At 58.2% G+C, this 18383-nt stretch overlaps 1 protein-coding gene across 1 annotated transcript in view; it reads left to right on the forward strand.

Annotated features, from left to right (window-relative positions):
• LOC111144787 (G protein-coupled receptor kinase 5) overlaps positions 1 to 18135 on the forward strand; it is a 207394-nt gene extending 189259 nt beyond the window's left edge. Inside the window, exons 8-16 of the mRNA XM_022499248.1 lie at positions 895 to 1035; positions 3537 to 3727; positions 6070 to 6107; positions 7876 to 7965; positions 9447 to 9655; positions 13829 to 13966; positions 14725 to 14862; positions 15419 to 15550; positions 17577 to 18135. Coding sequence (XP_022354956.1) covers positions 895 to 1035; positions 3537 to 3727; positions 6070 to 6107; positions 7876 to 7965; positions 9447 to 9655; positions 13829 to 13966; positions 14725 to 14862; positions 15419 to 15550; positions 17577 to 17675 — 1176 coding nt within the window. The 3' untranslated portion in view covers positions 17676 to 18135. The remainder of the gene's footprint in view (positions 1 to 894; positions 1036 to 3536; positions 3728 to 6069; positions 6108 to 7875; positions 7966 to 9446; positions 9656 to 13828; positions 13967 to 14724; positions 14863 to 15418; positions 15551 to 17576) is intronic.
• The last annotated feature ends 248 nt before the right edge of the window (positions 18136 to 18383 follow it).

The following is an 18383-nucleotide window of genomic DNA, read 5'->3' on the forward strand; positions in this document are numbered from 1 at the left end:
TGTTTCTGTCCCTTCTGGATGGGCTTAAAGTGTCCTGCGCCCCCTGGCGGGGAGGGAAGGTGAGGCATGGGCCCGGGAACAGGAGGTGCTGCAGGGGTGGGAAAGGCGGCTGGCCGCAGGGCCCGTGGGATGGAGGTGCGCTTGGGGCCAATCTCAGGGTGGCGTCTGGAGGGAGCAGTGGGCGTTCTTGGCTGTCTTTGGACGGAGGAGTGAGGGCATGAGGGGCCCCAGAATCTTGGCCCCATGCTGCCATTAATATGTGCTGTTGCACTTCATCTGATCGTCCCAGTCTGTGAGGCAAGCCTTGATATGCCCATTTTAGAGATGAGGAAAACTGAGGGTCAGAATGGTTGATGACCCAGCCAAGGTCAAACAACCAAAAAAGGGGTGGAACCAAGAAGACAAGAACCCAAATGGTTTGGCTCCTATTTCGCTGAATTAGAGAGTCAGGGTTGTTAGGGGTCTCACACCCAAATAAGCCTGTCTTCCCAGCAGCTGGTGCTGTGTAGTCCCCAGCTAGCAATGGCCGCATCTGGGTGGAAGCTTGGGACAGAGAAACTCTAGTTACCTCTGAGAGAGGGACAGCACTTTAGGCTTTGGCCGGTTATGTAAACAGCGGCATGAAATGTTTGCTTGTGCACCTTGAAAAGCTCGGATTTCCCGAAGGCTAGAGGGAGGGAACCAAGGGACACTGAAGCCAGTGCTTGAGGGCAGGGCCTGGTGCAGCAGTGGGCCCAAGGCCCGGCATCCGTAGGTCCTGTGACTGGGAGCACACTCCGGCCAGGCTTCTGGCACATCAGTTCCCAGCCCTACCGACCCAGCATCCTGGCCATGGAGGAGCCTGGGGTCGGCCTTCACCTGTCCCATACCTTTGGCTTCTGTCTCGCATCTCAGGTCTGTGCCTGCCAGGTTCGGGCCACGGGGAAAATGTATGCCTGCAAGCGCTTGGAGAAGAAGAGGATCAAGAAAAGGAAAGGGGAGTCCATGGCGCTCAATGAGAAGCAGATCCTAGAGAAGGTCAACAGCCGCTTCGTGGTGAGTGTCCAGGGCCCAGCGCCAGGCCACCCTTCTAGTGACCAGGGCTCCCACCCCTTGGGAAGGGGGGGTCCTCCAGAGTGGCAGGTCCCCAGCCCGCAGGGAAGTGGACCGCAGTGAGAGGATGAAGCAGCGGAAAGGCGACCAGGCCTTCCCTCCATCACAAGGCTCCCCACGGCCAACCGTGGCTGACTTGCTCCAATCACTCAAAACTGGCCTGGCTCCCCTCTGTGTGTGGGACCAAGGCCTCTGTTCTCCAGAACCACCTTGTAAACTCCTCAGTGGAAAAAGCAGCCTGCCCTGGGCCCAGCCAAGGAGCTGTGTTCCCACAGACCCCCGTAGGCTGGTTTCACCATGGGGGAGACCTGAGTGTCGATATCCTGGAGGGGTGCCATCTTGTTTGTGTTCATTTTGTTACCATGTCTTGGCCGGGCTCTGCTGCGGTAACACACCACCCCCCAGCCCCAAGTAGCTGGACACAAGAAAGACCATTGTCACGCACACAGAGACCAGCCACATCTAGCCGCCCTTCTCTACCTTACCGCTGTCCCACCTAGAGTCTTACAAGCGTGTGCTGGTGGGTTTGTCCAGGGACCCTCGCTGCCTCAGCCGCTGGGACATTCCTCACACCGCCCACAGCCCGTGGGCCAGAACTAGTCACTGCCAGGGCCCAGCCAGCTGCAGGGAAATGTGGAAGAGCATGTGGGTGTTTGGTCAGCTCTCAATCCCTCTGCCACATGTCACTATAAAAAAACATGTACAGGGTGAAACTCCCACAGCACAGAGAGGTCTGAGATACAAACAAAAGCCTCCCTCTTCGGGTAACCATCCGAGCATGGGGGATTCACGAAGAGGCTTTCTGATGTTTTTAGCCAGTGGAGTCCTACCAGACACCCTAAGCTGCAGTGCTCTCCCCTTGAATTGAGGTCCTTTCCTGTGGCCAAACCTGCAGCCGTAGCTCTGTTTTTGATGCTGTGCACCCCCCTCCCTGCCGTGCAGCACGGAGATAACCCGGCGTCTGCGCAACCAGTCCCCGTGGGTCCCTGCGCGCAGGTCACACAGCCAGTGAGGCTGCCGTGTCCGGCCTTGAACATCCCTTTGGCACATATCCAGGAGCGTGTCTGTAGGCTGGGTTCCTGGTGGAGGAACTGTGGCATCAGAGGCCGTGTGCATTTCCCATTTGGTAGCAGTTCCCGAACGGCTCTCCGTCAGTGTTGTGCCGGTCGAACACCCACCAGCTGTGTGAGAGCAGGAGGTGCTGGCAGCCTAATGCTTTTGTCATTCCCCAGAGGGTGTGGTTTTCTAAGGCGACACTCAAAGCCGATGGGAGTATGCATCTCCCGGTCTCCTCTCAGGTTGCCCCCAGCCCCCAGCCTCCCTCTGTGCTGCCAGCCCCTTTCAGTGGGGACCACAGGTCACTCCCTCGATGCTGCCCGTGGAGCCCTCATCCTTGCAGGAAGGGGCAGCGCCGGCTCTCACCAGGGTCGGTGACAGTGGGTGCTACTCAGAGGGGAAGAGAGTGGTCTGCCTGATAAACGGGGTGGCACATCTTCGAGGGCCTGGACCACCCTCGACTGGGCCCCGTCCACTGCCCCCAGGAGGGAGTTCACCCAGCGCCCTCCAGGAGCCCCTCCTAGGTCTCTGTGGGCAGGTGTGGGAGGGAGGGCCGGCCTGGCAGCTGGCACTGAGCACCGTCCCCAGAGCCCTCCTGCTCAGCTCGCGTTCTGTCCTTTCCTCAGAAATAACTGCCATTGTTCCTGGCCTTGCCTCCAAGTTTTATGGCCCTGCTTGTGCCCAGCCTGGTCCACAGTGGCCAGATTTCATTTGGACTGGCTCCCTGTGTGGAGAAGGACAAGTACCACCAGCGGACTTTGCCTCAGACCCAGCCCTGCTGCATCTCCCACAACCCCATGGTCCCCCCTGCATCCTTGAGCTGGTCTCCACCAGCAGGGAACTAAGTCCTTCCTGTTAATGGTCCCTTTGACCAGATGTGTCCTGCATGCGGGCAGAGGCAGACTTTGCCGAACTGTGTTCCCCTTCACAGAGTCCCTCCGGCCACCTCTCGAGCCCACTCCCAGTGTCCCTGTGGTAATGAGACCCCAGCCCAAAAGGCATCTGGGCCCTGCTTTTCTTGGCTGGCCAACAAGGCCCCCCAGTCTTCCCTGAATGAAGCACATGCAGGCTTTTTTGTCTGTGTAAACACACAGACCCCATCCCGTCAGGCTTTCTAAAAGGGCAGAGTACCAGCCTGCGCTCCCCACTTTGTCTCCTCACCTGGAACCACAGTATCCGGACGTGTGTCCTGCTTCAGGCAAGAGGGGCAGTGGGCAGGGGCACCATGAGGCTGGCGGGGTGCCGGGCAGTGGCATGGAGCTGCTGAGGACCCCGCTCCCACCCTTCTCCCCCACCCCCCCGCCCTGGCTTCACAGACCCTGAGGAGGACGAGCGAAAGTGGGTGGCAGTCGCTGGGACCTCACCTTTGTGCTGTCTTGTGCTCCCAGGTCAACCTGGCCTATGCCTATGAGACCAAGGACGCGCTGTGCTTGGTTCTGACCATCATGAATGGGGGTGACCTCAAGTTCCACATCTACAACATGGGTAACCCTGGCTTCGAGGAGGAGCGAGCCTTGTTTTACGCGGCAGAGATCCTCTGTGGCTTGGAAGACCTCCACCGGGAGAACACGGTGTACAGGTGAGCCGGCTCCCCATCCGGTCCTGCCACCAGAGACCCACCCCATCCTCCGTCAGGCGGGCACCCCGCCCTGGGACTCAGGGCCTGGCCATTGCCATAGAGACTCTCACCCTGGACTGCTTGGGGGCCAAGTGTAGGAGGCGATGTTCTGTCAGAATTGGTGAGTCGGGCCAAACCCCGCGTCCCTTCCAGCCCAGCGTGCGGGAAGCGCAGTGAGCCTGCTCCAGAAAGACCTTGGTGGGGTCAGCACACACGCAGGCAGCAGAACGGACGCCGGTCCCACTCCGTTCCTCTGGATGGATTCCACGAGTGGTGGTCTTCAGCCTTTTCTCACTGCCCCTCTCCAGGAAATTTGAAAATCTGTGTGCCCTTATACATTACGGAAACATCTGAAATAGTTTATCGTCTGTTAAAATAGGGGCTAGTATTTTGAAACTGAACAGTTCCATCACACTTTTAAAGGTATTCAGTGGAATCTGAGCGCTGTGGCAAAGTGATTTCCACCATTATGCTTTTAAAAATGCGTGAAAATTCTTCAAAGGCAAGGGATTCTCTATCATCCTTTTTTCCATCCTCACAGAATGTTATTATAATGTCATTTCCCCCCAAAAGTCTGTCATTGATCAGCGTGCAGCCCTGCGATATGGGGATAGATAAGATTTTGTTTTTTTAAATTTCCTTTGACCACAGGCTGTAAGTGTTAAAATAACGTCCACTGAGTTGCCGTTGTAATGATTATTAGTAGAACCCTTTTCTAATTGGGATCCTGGGGGATTTCACACCATGGAGCAGGGCGCCAAGGTCACAGAGCGGGAAGGACCCTGCTTTTCTTCTGTCACTTGGAGTCGGTTCCACGGAGAAAGGGCAAGTGGGAGCGGAGATCCCAGAGAATGCCGGGACAGGGCTTTCTTGTCTTGAGGATCTAGAAAGGCAGAAAATTCTTGAATTTTTCTTCTTTCGGTATTCTTGAAAATGGCAGCACACGGGAGCCCTCTGGATGGTTCCCGCAGACCCAGCAGGCATGCACACCCCAACGTGAAAACCTTTGCTACAGAGCTCTTGGCCAAGATAGTTTTGAAAACAAGAAGGAATGGCCTTGATGACTGGCTCTCCCCTCGCCCACACCACCCCCACCATCTCTCCATTTAGGCTCTTGTTCTGTTTTCATTCAAGTGAGAAGAGAAAAAAATTCCCTATGGGTTGAAAAAAGAACTCCCCACTTGATTGCTTTTCACTTAAAAAGAAAGGCGGGCCTCCAAGTTCTAGTCCTTATTCTCTGGAAGAAGAGAACCACAGCGCCTCCCTGGCCTCCACTGCCTGCCACGGGCTCTCTGCAGGTTTGGGTTCTGGCCCGTGCCTGCTAGCCGGCTAGCTATCTTTCCAACCCTGCAGCTGCTGGCTTGCTCAGGTGGTGGCTCTTGCCCTTATTTGGAATTGTTAGCACATCAACAGAATGCCAATTAAATAACAGTAGCAAAGTATTTTGTAATGAATAACTATGTACAAACCCATTATCACCTAGTGAGGCTGCCCCACTGGATTTGAACACAGTAACCATTCTCCACGAGGACAGCTGCCATCAGTTAAATAAGCAAAGCCCGTTGGTTGAGAATTGCATCCTCAATCCAGATGCTAATGGCTTAACTGAGTTGCACACGCTATCCCACTGGCTGTTCTTTTACCCACAGAGAGGACCTGCTGCTAGTAAAACCAGAAACTTCTGCTGCCTCCCAACCTCCATGGAGGAGGGGCACACAATCTTATGAACAGTGATGATGTCATCAAAGAGAAGAGACAGCAGGGACAGAAGGATAGGGGCACGCCTACAGCTGTACCTTGCCGCTGCGCTTTCTCCCAGGCTTGTGTCACTGCTGGACTGGGAGATGTACCAGGCTCCAGGTGTCTCCTTCCCAAAGGGGGTCCCTCCTGGACAATTCTCTGCCCCAGATCTGCAGCTGGTACTGTGTTCTCAGTAACTTCTCTTCGCTAATTCCCGGGCCTCGCTCTGCCTTCATCCCAGGGCATCCTGAGACCTCCAGGTGATCCCAGCCCTGGAGGGGTCTCTCACCATGCCAGCCAGAGCCACACTCCACCCTGGGGCCATCAGCCTTTGCCTGACCCCTTCCCAGTCATCGCCAGGGTCGAGAAGATGCCTGGAAACAGCGGTATTTGTCCTAGATAGCGGGAGGAGGGACATTAGTCCAGGATTGTCTGGATCCAGAGAGAGACCAGACAGCATGAACCAAGAGGTAGGAAGGAGACACGCAAAGAGGTCAACCCAGGTGGCCATGCCCTGATGCTCAGAATGCCCACACTCACGTGCTTGCCGTCTTCTCTTTCAGAGATTTGAAACCTGAAAATATCCTGCTCGATGATTACGGTAAGTTGGGGAGCAACTTGGGAGACCCCTTTCCTGCTGTGTAGTCAAGATAAGCGTCACAGCCCAAAGGGAACAGCGGGCCTTCCAGCAGAGCCTCTCAGAGGCACAGCCCTGGGACTGTGGGAGGGCAGTGGGCAAGTAGGGGGAGTAGGGAGTACCCACCCCTTTCCCCCACTCCCGAGTGCGTAAGGAAGGCAGTGGGCGTGGAAAAAGCTCCTCCTTGATGAAGAAGTAGCGTGGCTTGGCCAAAAGAGAGGAAGAGAGAGACAGGGAGAAAGAGGGTACTGATCGAGGGGTCTGGAATTTCAGAGATCCTGGGCAAGTACTTAACTCTCACATGACTTCCCTGCACCCTGTCTTCCTCGCCTGTGACCTGGAAACAGTGGGCCCTGCTCTGCCCACTCCAGAGGGCGGGGACGGTGGTGAGGCTCCAGGATGACTTGAAGGGAAACTTTCACCAGCTACAACCCGCTCTAGACATGTTCAGTATTATTCGTGCATGACCATTGCTTTTTGCTTGTGTGTGCATGTGTGTGCGCACACACGTACACACCCACTGGTAACCAGAGCAGCTACAGTAACCCCTCACAGCTGTTCAACCTTGCACAGCAGGGAAACGGTGTTCACACCTGTTACCTGACTATATCTTCCCCTATCTGCAGAGGGGGCAGGGCCAGCATCCCTGGGCCCCTTTGACAGATGACAGGATTAAAGCTTAGAGGAGCCAACCTGCCAAGGTCACCCAGCAGTATCAGTAGGGACCTGAGACCAGAAACCAGAGCCTCCCCCCATAGCATGCCCCAGATACCAGGCAGCCCCAGGCATAGGGGAGGGAAGAAGGGAGGCAGGTCATTGGTGACCTTAGAGGGAGGTTTGAGTGTGGTGCTACCATGTGGAGGAGTGGGCAGAGGGCCCCGGGCCTGCCTCGGATGAACCCAGTGCACACTGGGGTTCTTGTTCCCTGCTGGTCTCAGAACCTGGTCTGCAGCCCAATGGCTGGAACCTGTGTGTTCTCTTCTCCCCCCGCCACCTTCTATTGGGGGCTGCTGAGCCAGGGAATCCACACAGCTCTGGCCTGGTGGGGAGGGTCCTTGATGTTCAGCCTTGCTGGGGTCCAGGCTATGGGGCCCTGGCAGGCATAGACAAGGAAGAGGGGGCGGATGTGGCCATGACCTGGCCTGGGTGGGTTGCCGAACAAGACAACAGTGAGACAGAGCTCTGTCTCAGCACTGTGTCGTCTCAGCCTTTGGGGGTCAGTCCCCGACTCAGTACCATCTCTCAGTCTTCCCAAGGCCTGGACGACTTTACTCTGTTTCTCCAAAGATAACAAGACAGGACAGGGAGTTGCTTCCCAAGTTGCTTTCTAATTTTACCTCTTAGGCAAATCATAAAATTTCAGGAAAATCTCCTATTTTCCCCATGAAGCAATCCCAGAATCAGGCCACGGCGTGTTAAACTTGGTGATCTCAGCTTTCCCAAAAGCCCACAAGGGCATTTTATGAGGTAGTTGGCCATTGTCCAGCCAAGTCCAGCCATCCTTTCCTAGTTTATGTTTTCTTCCTGAAAAGTAATGACTGACCCACGTGCTCTGATGCCTGGATTCTCCCAGGGGCCTGCGGTCACCCCGAGGGGCTGATGGTGATGCCCCTCCTTGCAGACCGACAAAAACTCGAGAATCCGTGAGCCTTGCCCAGGGGGTGTGTGGCCCTGCCCAGAGCGGTCCACACAGCCAGCCCCGGGACCTGCTGACGCTACTCTCCTCACTCAGGCCACATCCGGATTTCGGACCTGGGTCTGGCTGTGAAGATCCCTGAGGGAGACCTGATCCGTGGCCGCGTGGGCACCGTCGGCTACATGGGTGAGTAAGGGTGTGGCCCCTCCCCAAGCCCACCTCTTGGGCCGCCAGCCTCTTTGTGCAACTCTGAGCAGCAGTAGAGGCACAGTGGGCAGTGGGAGGTCCTAGCCAGGGTGGGGGCGTGTTGGGCCCAGGGTTCAGCCTCCCTGAACTGAGCTCTCTGAACCCCTCATCCCAGCCCCGCCTGCACAGCAAAGCCAAGCCACTCTCCACGTCAGAGGTCAGTGCTGGCATACTGCGCCGCTCAGGGGAGGCTGATCTCAAGGTGGGGGGCTGGTGAGCTGGCAGGCAGCCTCTCAGAGAGGCTCTGAGAGGAAGGGAGTCACTCAGAAATACCCAGAAAGGAGTGCACCACCTGCCACGTCACTAAGTAAGATGCTAACTAGAGATCAGCCTTAGGCCTGACCCGCCCCCAGCCCCTCACCTCGCACGCTTACTCCCGGACCATCATCCTGAGGGCTACAGGAAGAGACCCGGAGCTCCCTCTGCTCCCCTGGAATCCCCCTCCCAGTGAAGGACATCCCTGGGCTGCCTCCTGCGCATGGTGTCTCACACACATACGCCCACTCACCCCAGAAAGTGGGGCTCCAGAAAGCTCTGGGAGCCGGGGATGTCATCCCCTGCCAGGCTCGTGCCAACGGCACCTGCAGCCGATTCTGTATGTTGTCTCTGCTGCCGGAAGATGCCTTTCAGATTGTGTGTCATCTGGGAGCCTGTGGGGGGTGTACCTCCATATGCGCAGCTGTGAGCACCCCCATGCCGCTGCTGATGGACGGGTGGATGGTTGGACAGGTGACGCGGCAGTCGGTGTTTGTGGACACCTACATCTGTCTCCCTTCGCATGGGGCACTGCCTGCGGCCACCCGCAGGGCATCTGGTGTAGGCTCACGGGCTCACGGGCTTTTGCCTCTCAATGTCTGTGAGGGTCTGATGATACTAAGCTCATCTTTTTCACACTTGGATGGTTAATCTAGAATATTTTCATCGAAGTAGTAGGGAAGCCATAGCGAGAGGTGGTTTTAATTCTAGGTAAACTTAAAATCATCTTTACTTTGGGTGGACGCACCTTCGTTTCTAGAAATAAATATGGCCGTGGCACCTACTCCATGTCAGGTGTCACCCCCCCTTGCTGGGACACAGCAGTGAATAAGGCAGCTCGGATTCTAGTGGGAGGGACATTTCCGTCTGCTGGGGTCAGGCTTCTAAAGCCATAGTCCGAGCCTTTCAGGAGCACTGAGGAGAGCAGTCAGGGCAGGCTCCCTGGAGGAGGTGGTGTTTATGGCCGTTGGCGAGTAGGAGTCAGCAGGGGCAAGCGTGTCCCTGCCATGAAGCTTCAGGCCTTCTGTGAGCAGCACCATCACTGCTGGGTGCAGGACGGCCTGAGGCTCCGTCGGTATGACTGGCAGCCCTGGCCTCTTGTGCCCCAACTCTGTCCTGCCACCCGCTGTCTCTTACCCCTCCTGGATCCACTCCTCTGCCCGCAGCTCCGGAGGTCCTGAACAACCAGAGATACGGCCTGAGCCCCGACTACTGGGGTCTGGGCTGCCTCATCTACGAGATGATCGAGGGCCAGTCACCATTCCGGGGCCGCAAAGAGAAGGTGAAGCGGGAGGAAGTGGACCGCCGGGTCCTGGAGACAGAGGAGGTGTACTCGCAAAAGTTCTCGGAGGAGGCCAAGTCCATCTGCAAAATGGTGAGCTCCTGGTGAGCCAGCCGCTCCCCCCGGGCCAGGTGTCTAGTAGCCTCTCCCCTCCTGCCCAGCCGAGAGCAGTGAACAGGGCTGAAGCAGGTAGGGTCAGGACACACTAGGGCACGAGTCGGGAAGCCCCCAGGCCAGAGGAGCGAGTAGTGTCGTTGTGGACCGAGGTTGTCACAGAGAGACTCCATGACAAGGGAAGGGGACTGAGGGGAACTGCATAAGACACCCTCCATCCAGCTTTGTTGGGGGAAATCATCGTGGAGGGGAAAGGAGGTGATCGCAGCCAGTTCCCCCAAGACAGAAAGGTATCTTGGGGTATCCCGTACCCTTGACCTTGGCCCCCCGCAGCCTCAAACTCTGGATCCCTGGGCGCTGGCTAAGGCCAGCAGGTGCAGCACAGGTGGTGAGGTGGTGGTGTTTTCAGCCTTTGAACATCTTACAACAGAGTTTTCCTTCCACTACCTGGAATGCTAGTCACACTGGCTTAGGTCCCACATGACAGGAATCTATGGGTAGTGGGATTTGACCGTCCACAGGGAGAGAGGGCAGGTGGGGAGTGATGTTCAGACAGGCTGGGCAGTCAGGGCCAGATAGCAGGGCCCGGGGTGCTGGTTAGAGGAAGCAGTGATAGGAGCCGTCAGAAGCGAAGCTGGCAGTGAGCGCACCCCTGGCCTGCTACCCTTCCCCTCAGCCCGGGTGGGCCCAACCCTGGCCAGAGGCTTTGGGGGCGGGGTGTGGCCCAATTCCATTCTCGCCTGGCTCTCAGGCTCCCAAGTTCTGCCTGTGTCAGCTTGGGGTCCTCCTTCCTCTGATGCCAGGCCCAGTGTGCTGTACCCCCACTGTAGGCCACTGCCCCCCAGTGCCAGCCATGTGGGGACAGGAGGGCCTGAGCTCAGAGTACTGAGCCCATGGACTTCCTCTCCCTGGGGCACTGCTGCCGCCAGAACAGCAGATGAGCAGGGCTGAGGCTGGAGGCTGCCCTCTGCCTGCTCTCTGACCCATGGACGTAAACCACAAAGCTGGAGTATAGAGAAGAGCAGGCCTGAGGAGCTGATTAATGCAGCAAAGCTTCTGTTTCCAGAAGAGCCAAGGCTGCCCTGTTAGTGGCCCAGGAACCATGTGCCGTGCTCCCTGCCCTGAGAAGGCCCCTCTCCTGGGGCCGTCTACCTGCTGCTTGACCACTTCCTCCTGCCGGCTTCGGTCTGATGTCAGAGCCGCGGGAAGAAGGCTTTGGGGCAAGAGCTACCGTTTGACCACTTCCAAAGGAGAAGAGCCTAGATCTGTCACTTAGGTGTGTGGGAGACCTAAGGAGGGATGGCGCGTGTGCGTGCAGACACCCACCCAAACCACAGGGCCAGGGGCTGGCCCGCAGCCGGGCACCTGCCCGCACGCACAGGGCTCCCAGAAATCCAGGGAGTCACAGCAGCCGGAGTCGGGGAGGGGGACAGGAGGGGTGAGGCAGAAGTCAGGTAGGTGGAATTTCGGGGTCCTAAGGGTGTTTGAAAACTGGGGTTGGGGGCTGCCAATAATACTTGGTTATGGAGGCAAGGTGTCTATCCAGTGGGACCAAACTGGGAGGAGGGAAGAGGAAAGTCATCAGCCATGGTCAGAGCATCACCAAATGTCCCAGGTCAGGGTTGGGGACTCAGAGAAGCAGAGCAGCCCCAGCAGGACATGGGACATGCAGAGAGGACAGAGACTTGGAGAGGGCCCCCTCCCTGTCCGCTGTCATCGTTCTTGGTGCCCAGCTTTGGGGCTTCAGGACCAGGGGCACTGCTGGCCCTCTGCTGCCCCCTGGTGGCCACCAAGGGAACGGAGGTGAGCAGAGCCTGAGGCTCTGGACCGGCCTTGGCCCATGGGTGTCAAATGTCAAACCAGTGTCCCCTCATCTTTCTCCGCTGGAAGAACAGACAAGGGCCCCTGGCTTTGCTTCCTCTTATTACAAATGCCCATCAGGTCTTAGGATTCTAGCCTTGGGGCTTCCGGCACCCCTCACCACAGTCTGTCTGGCAGCTAGGGTGGCCCTGTCCCCTCCAGGAGGCGCCAGCTCAGGACAGGGCCTGACTCTGAGGAAACCATGAAGGCTTGGGGTGCATGGAACAGTTTCTAGACTCTGGCAGCTCCAGCCCTGCCTGTCTGAGAAGGCTACTCCACAGACCGCAAGGAAGCTGGTCCCTGGCTGCCAGCTCCTTCCCCCATTCCATCTTGGCAGCCACAAGATCCTTTCCGTTGTCCCTGATGTCCAGAAATTCATGCATGTCACTGCCCTGGCCCTTGGTCCAGTCCCTAGGCCCAGACCTCCTGTAGATCCCTGCTGAGTCCCAGCACTGGCCCTTCAGCCATCTCAGCCTCACCGGCCTTCCAGCCCATCCCTTCTCCTCCTCCAGGAAGCCCACCCTGCCTGTGCCACTTGCCCAGCTCCCCCCACCTCTCCCACTTGCTTCTCCCGGTGTCCACTTGATACCAGAGTTGCAAACGGGCAGCGTGTTGGTGGATGTTCAGCCTGCATGGTGTTGTAGAAATAGGTGAATAGTGGGTTCATTGCCAAGATTTAAAATTGGAGAGATTTCACATAAAAACTGGATTTTTAGCCCTGGGTTCTAGCAGGAACTGATGGGTAGCTTGGCACATCCCACCCAGCCCACTCGGCCTTTATCGTCCTTATTTGTGTCTTCTGTCTGGCCCACCCGTGCGGGCTCTGAGGTCTACAGCTGGGAGGTCCAGCCTCTACCCAAGGAGACTCGCCTCTTTGGGATTTCTCAGAACAAGGAGGAGCCTGGCCCAGCAGAGCTGATTCCTGGAGCTTTTGTGGAAAGGAAGAAACCCTGGCAAAGAGAGGCTGAGGCCCGGAACCACCACTCTCTGGGCAGAACCAGCCGGGGGGTGGTATGGTGTGTCGCTGGACCACAGCTGACAGAGGCTCTCAGGGCTCCATCCTTTCTAGGCTGTGACCTAGTGCTTGCCCTCGTGCCACCTTTGACTCCTTTGTTTGAAGGGGAATGGGGGGCCGGGGAATGGTTCCTGCAAGCCTCCCCCTCTGGACCACGAGCCCCGGGAGGCCCACCTCCGCACTGGCTGTCCACCACAGCCCAGCCCACACGGCTGGCAGCAAATGCGTGTGGACAGAAAGCACGCAGCGGGTGCCGGGGTCCTGGAGGAGGAGAGGGCTGGAACCCTCTGGGGTGCAGGCCGTCCACCTCGATTTCAGTCTCAAAGCAAGCAGGGGTCCCAGCAGCACACCAGGCCGTGCTCAGTGGGGCAGGGAAGAGAAGCACAGGTGGGGTCACCTGACCACGGGATGCCTGCTGGTCAGCTGGTGGCCCCCCGGCATCACAGCCGGCCCCATCTTACCCCCTTCCCAGCACCCCCAGCACCCCCCTTCACTCCTGCCAGCCTCCCGGCCTCATTCACATCTTAGGCCTGGCTGGTTGCTCCTGCAGCTTCCTCCTCTCCTAGGAACCTTCCCACCTCTTGGTTCTGACGAGGACACTCTTCCACCCTGACCGTCCGTCGCTTCCCACTACCTCCAGATCAAAACCCTCCTGACCTGGCCTTCAGGACCCTCCAGCAGCCTCCCCAGCCCGCCCCCTCTGCCCTGAGCCGTCCCCACGTCCTCATCCTTCACCCAGACTCAAAGGCCGATGTTCCCCAAGCCTGCCCTGCCCTTGCTAGCGCAGACCCTCCCCCTGATGCCCTCCCCACTCGGGGAAGCCTGTTGCAAACACCCTTTCCCTGGGAAACCTCCAGCCAGCCCCCCCCCCCCGCAAACTGGCCGCCAGGTTGTGTTCCCCTGCCGCGTGGTGTCGTCCCTGTATTGTCCTGATGGGTGCCCCTCCTCCCTCTCGGCGCAGTGGTGTGCGCCAACCAGGAACACGTCTGCAGAGTACTTAGGAGTTGAGTAAACGAGCAGGGAGGCCTGCAGAGGTGGGCATGCCACCTTGGGGAGGGCGGACGGGACTCCTGCTATCCCGCAGGCCCCAGGCACCCGAGCCCAGCGCCAGTGTGAGACCACCCTGGGTGCCTGGGGTGATGTGGGCACTGCAGAGGCTGGAGGGGGAACACTCGTGAAAGACATGGCCACAGTGCTCGAAGCCCCAAGCCCCTTGTGGCCTTCAGCAGGAGGAAAGGCCCACCAGGCATGATCCTCTCCGGGCTCTCTTGTCACAGCTGCTCACCAAGGATGCAAGGCAGAGATTGGGCTGCCAGGAGGAGGGGGCTTCTGAGGTCAAGAGACACCCTTTCTTCAGGAACATGAATTTCAAGCGCTTAGAAGCCGGGATGTTGGACCCTCCCTTCGTCCCAGACGTGAGTAGCCCCCCACCCCAAGCCCAGGCTGAGCCTGTGCACCCACTCACGACCTTGACTGCGTGAATCCTTGAGCTCCAGGAGGACAGGGCCAGGGGGTGAGGGAGGATGGCGGGTATGTGTGCTGAAACAGCAGCAGCTCGAGGTTCTGGGGCCCGGCTCCGTGGCAGGCACTGCCGTCAGCCGCATGCATAGGTGCCTCTACTGTCCCCACTTTGCAGGTGAGGAGACTGAGGCCTACAAGGGGGTATGTGACTTTCCCAGAGTTTCCAAGCACCACAGCTGGGAGCCCAGCCCAGGCCTGTCCAGCTGTAGAGCCCAGGTGCCCAGTGGTGTGAGAAGGGCGGTAGGTCCTCCCTGGGCCACGTGGCTCTGTGGCCCTGAGCCCCCGGCATCCCTTCTCTCTGTGGAGGATGGGCCAGAGGCCCCAGTTGTGGCTGCCCTCATTCCCATGGAGATGCCTGGAAATCCTGAGCCTGTGGGCTCCGGGGAAACAATCTGCTGGGGGAGTGGGCATCCCCGGAGGTGCGGAGGAATGTGAAGTCGGAGAGGCCGTGTTCCGTCACCGTCTGGAGAGAGGGTGACCAGCAGCCGGTATGCGGGTGACAGCAGGAAGGAGCCCCTTGGCAGATCTGTGAGAGCAGCACAGTCCCCGGAAAGGCGCCCCTTCCCCCCCCCGCTACCCATCAGAACCTGAGGCTGGGGCCACCAGGTGTGGGGCGCAGCCTCATGTGACTAAGCGAGTGCTCTGCCCACAGCCCCGCGCCGTGTACTGCAAGGACGTGCTGGACATTGAGCAGTTCTCCACCGTGAAAGGCGTCAACCTGGACCACACGGACGATGACTTCTACTCCAAGTTCTCCACGGGCTCCGTGCCCATCCCATGGCAGAGCGAGGTGAGCAGGGTGGTGGCCGTCAGCTCCCTGAAGGGGGCCACTGGGCCGGAAGGACAAGGCCTGGACTAGGGCGCCGTTGGTGTGGGCTTCGGAAGAGGAATAGGAGGCGGGATGGACGTGGCTGCCCAGCTGACTGTCTTGGGAGGTCTGGCTGGAGAGAGGAGAACAGGGACTGTGGCTGGAGCGGAGGGAAGCCCGTGTGCTTCCATGGGATGGAAGTGATGGGGCAGGGGAGCGGGGGGGACCCGACAAGGGAAAGGGCGCAGAACATGTGGGTGACCTGGGCTTGGAGGGGGGTAAAGAGGGAGATGAGGCGTGGGTTTGGCAGCTGGACGGTGAGCTCACCCCCGTCGGTGGAGGCAGCTGGGGGAGACCGACAGGGCACAGGCCGTGGCAGGCAGGGAGCGGTCTGAGCCTGGACCCGGGCCCCTGAAGGACACGGGGCAAGTGGAGGGCCTATTGGGTGCAGGCTCAGGGCTGGTGGCGGTCGCTGGGACTCCCGTCCAGCCCCAGTGACCAACGCAGCCCCTCACGCACCCTCCCCCTGCTTCCCCAGATGATAGAAACCGAGTGCTTTAAGGAGTTGAACGTGTTCGGACCCAACGGTACCCTCTCAGCGGACCTGAACAGAAGCCACCCTCCAGAGCCGCCAAAGAAAGGGCTGCTCCAGAGAATCTTCAAGCGTCAGGTGAGAGCCGCCCCCTCCGTGCCCGGCTGGCCTGCCATCAGGCCCTGGACACCCTGGGCCCGGGTACCTCCCTGACACCGGACCCGTGGCCGTCTCCCTACGTGTGGGGCCCCGACCAGTGAGGGGATCCGCGGGGTGGAAGGGGCAGGGCCAGCCCAAAGCTCACCGCTCACCAAGGGGCCTGGCCTTCGGCACTGTGGATGACCGGGATGCTGTCTCAGTTGTGGGGGCTGCCTCTGTGGCCTGTGCCCACCAGGTGCCAGTAGCATCCCCCCAACCCGAATAATCAGAAATGTCTCCAGACCTGGCCCCATGTCCTCTGGGGGCGGAATCTCCCCGACGGAGAACTGACTGCCCTGTCCGGCCCTTGTAGAGACTCAAGTTCTGTAGGTGATGACGGCACGTGACAACGAGCAGGCAGAACGTGTCTGGGAGAGGAGGTCCCTACAGAACCTCATGGCTTCTGGGACAGGACCCCCCAGGGCGGACGCTGTGGCCTCCAGCTGGCAGCCCCAGGAGACTTTGCCCCTTGGGAAAAGGCATTCTTCCTCAGAGCCTGTCCCTGGATTGAGGGTTCCACATAGGCCAGATCGAAGAAATGTCCCTGCAGGCCTGTGAGAGCCCACTGAGGCCCTCACCTCATCCCCCTTGCCCAAGGCGGCCAGAATAGCGCCCCCCTCCTGGCCCGGGCCTTGAAGAAGGCTTGGCCCCAGTGTGTCCATCCAACCGCCTGGGAGTCTCCATTATTTACATCCCCCCCCAATCTCGCCCCGACCCCAACCCCCAGGGAGCCGACCCTCTCCCCAGGAGGATGAAGGAGGAGAGGCAGTGCAGCTCGGGTCCCCAGGCACCCAGCTCCCCCACCTCCGCTCTGATACAGAATGGGGGTGACTGTTGCCGGCACTCTGCTGTGGACCTCCCTCTGCACCGAGTGCTTTCTGAGGGCTTCTCTTACTCTCCACGAAAGCCTGGGCCCTAATTCAGCTGTCCAGTTGATCAGCCAGTATGGAGCAAGTGCCCCCCGCGTGCAAGGCTGTTTCCTTAGGGTCTGAGATGCACCAGCAAGCCAGACCGGGATCCTGCCCTTTGGGCGTCTTAGTGCAGCACGAGACCAGGATGGGCTCCTATTACCCCACTTCACAGATAGGGAAACTGAGGCTGAGGGGGGTCAAGGAACTTGCCCAAGGTCACAGGGCTGGTAAGCCCATATGAAGGATCTGGGGATAGCGGCAGGGATCGGGCACATGGAGAGAAAAGGCAGACTGAGGGCAAGTTTGGGGTTTGACCTGAAAGTGTCATGTGAGTTTCACATCCCATTCCAAAACAGACTCCTGTCTGTAGACTATAAAAACGTAACTTGTGAATGCTTCCACCGAGTAAAATTGAAGCTCCCCAAAGAAAGGACTGTCCCCTTCCACACGGCTGGGTCCCTACCATGTACTTGCTACTGAGACTCACAGACCCGGGGTTCAGATCTGGCCCTGCCACTTCCTGCCACTTGGGTGGCGCCGTGCTGACCCGCCCCATCCTCTGTGGGCCCTCCTGAAAGGTCAGCGCCCAGGGCCAGCAGGAGGTCTGTAAGAACCCGCAGCTCCTGGTTCTCGGGTCCGGTGCTCGCTGAGCCGCTCTGTGCCCTGCCTCATGTCACACTCCGCCTGCCCAGTATAGAAGCATCTCGTATCCCACAGGGCATGCAAGGCAGCCAAGAGATTGAGTAACTTGCTCAAGGTCACGCAGCTAAGCGACAGGTTTCAGACCCTGGGTCTAGAGTAATGAACCCATAGATATTCTAGGAGGGGCCGCCCTCTCCCTGCCTTGGGGTCCTCTTAATCCCATAGCTGTCCCCCTGCCCCAAGGGGTGGCCCCTGGCTTTGGGTCTGCAGTGGAAGAAGGCACAAGGCAGCAGCCCCTGACTGTGACCCTGTTTTCAGATTCAGAGGCCCTTATGCATCCACCAGGACTGACTCTCTCTCTCTCTCTCTCTCTCCCCCCCCCCCCCCCACCGCTGCTCCGCTCTTTCCTCCAGCATCAAAACAATTCCAGGAGTTCACCCAATCCCAAGACCAGTTTTAACCACCACATAAATTCAAACCACGTCAGTTCAAACTCCACCGGAAGCAGCTAGTTGGAGCTCTGGCCTTGAAGTCCGCGGTGGGACCAGCCTAGACCCTTGTCCTTAGAAGCAGAACTGGTGGACGGGGAGAGCTCTCCAGGAGCCGGGAAGGAGGCCGCCCACCTCCTCGACGCAGAGCCTCCAGGTTTCTCAAAGAGATTTCCACTCAGGTCTGTCTCCAGAGGTGGCCCTCAAGCCGACGTGGAACATTGCAATAGAAATCCAGCCGGATACGACAACTTGCACGTAGTTCGATAGCGTCATACCTAGAACTGAATTTTGTCTTTATTATTTTTAAAGAAAAGTTTTGTAAATTTCTCTATCGTCTCAGTTTACATTTTGTATATTTGTATTTAAATGAAAGTCAGACTCGGAGGGTGTGTATATTCTGTGCAGCCACTGTTAAGCCATGTGTTTTCAGACGTTTTAGAGTGGGCAGGGCGGGGGGTGGGGAGGGGTTACCAAAAAAAAATGTGACTCAAGACTTCCAGAGCCTCAAATGAGAAAATGTTTTTATTAAATGTAGAAAATGATTCACATTCCACCTTTAAAGGATTGGTTTTATCCATCTCTGTAACCTTTCCCTCACGTTGATGTCACCATGCTGTTGGCTTAGAACAACCTGAACTAGGTGCTCCAGACACACTGGGGACTTCGGCCCCATCAGACTGTCCCCCATGGGGTCTCTGGAGTCACCTGGGGCCAATGCTCATGTTTCCT

Source organism: Enhydra lutris, unplaced genomic scaffold, assembly GCF_002288905.1.
Source record: "Enhydra lutris kenyoni isolate GAN:26980312 unplaced genomic scaffold, ASM228890v2 scaffoldscaffold12, whole genome shotgun sequence".
Lineage (NCBI taxonomy): Eukaryota > Metazoa > Chordata > Mammalia > Carnivora > Mustelidae > Enhydra > Enhydra lutris.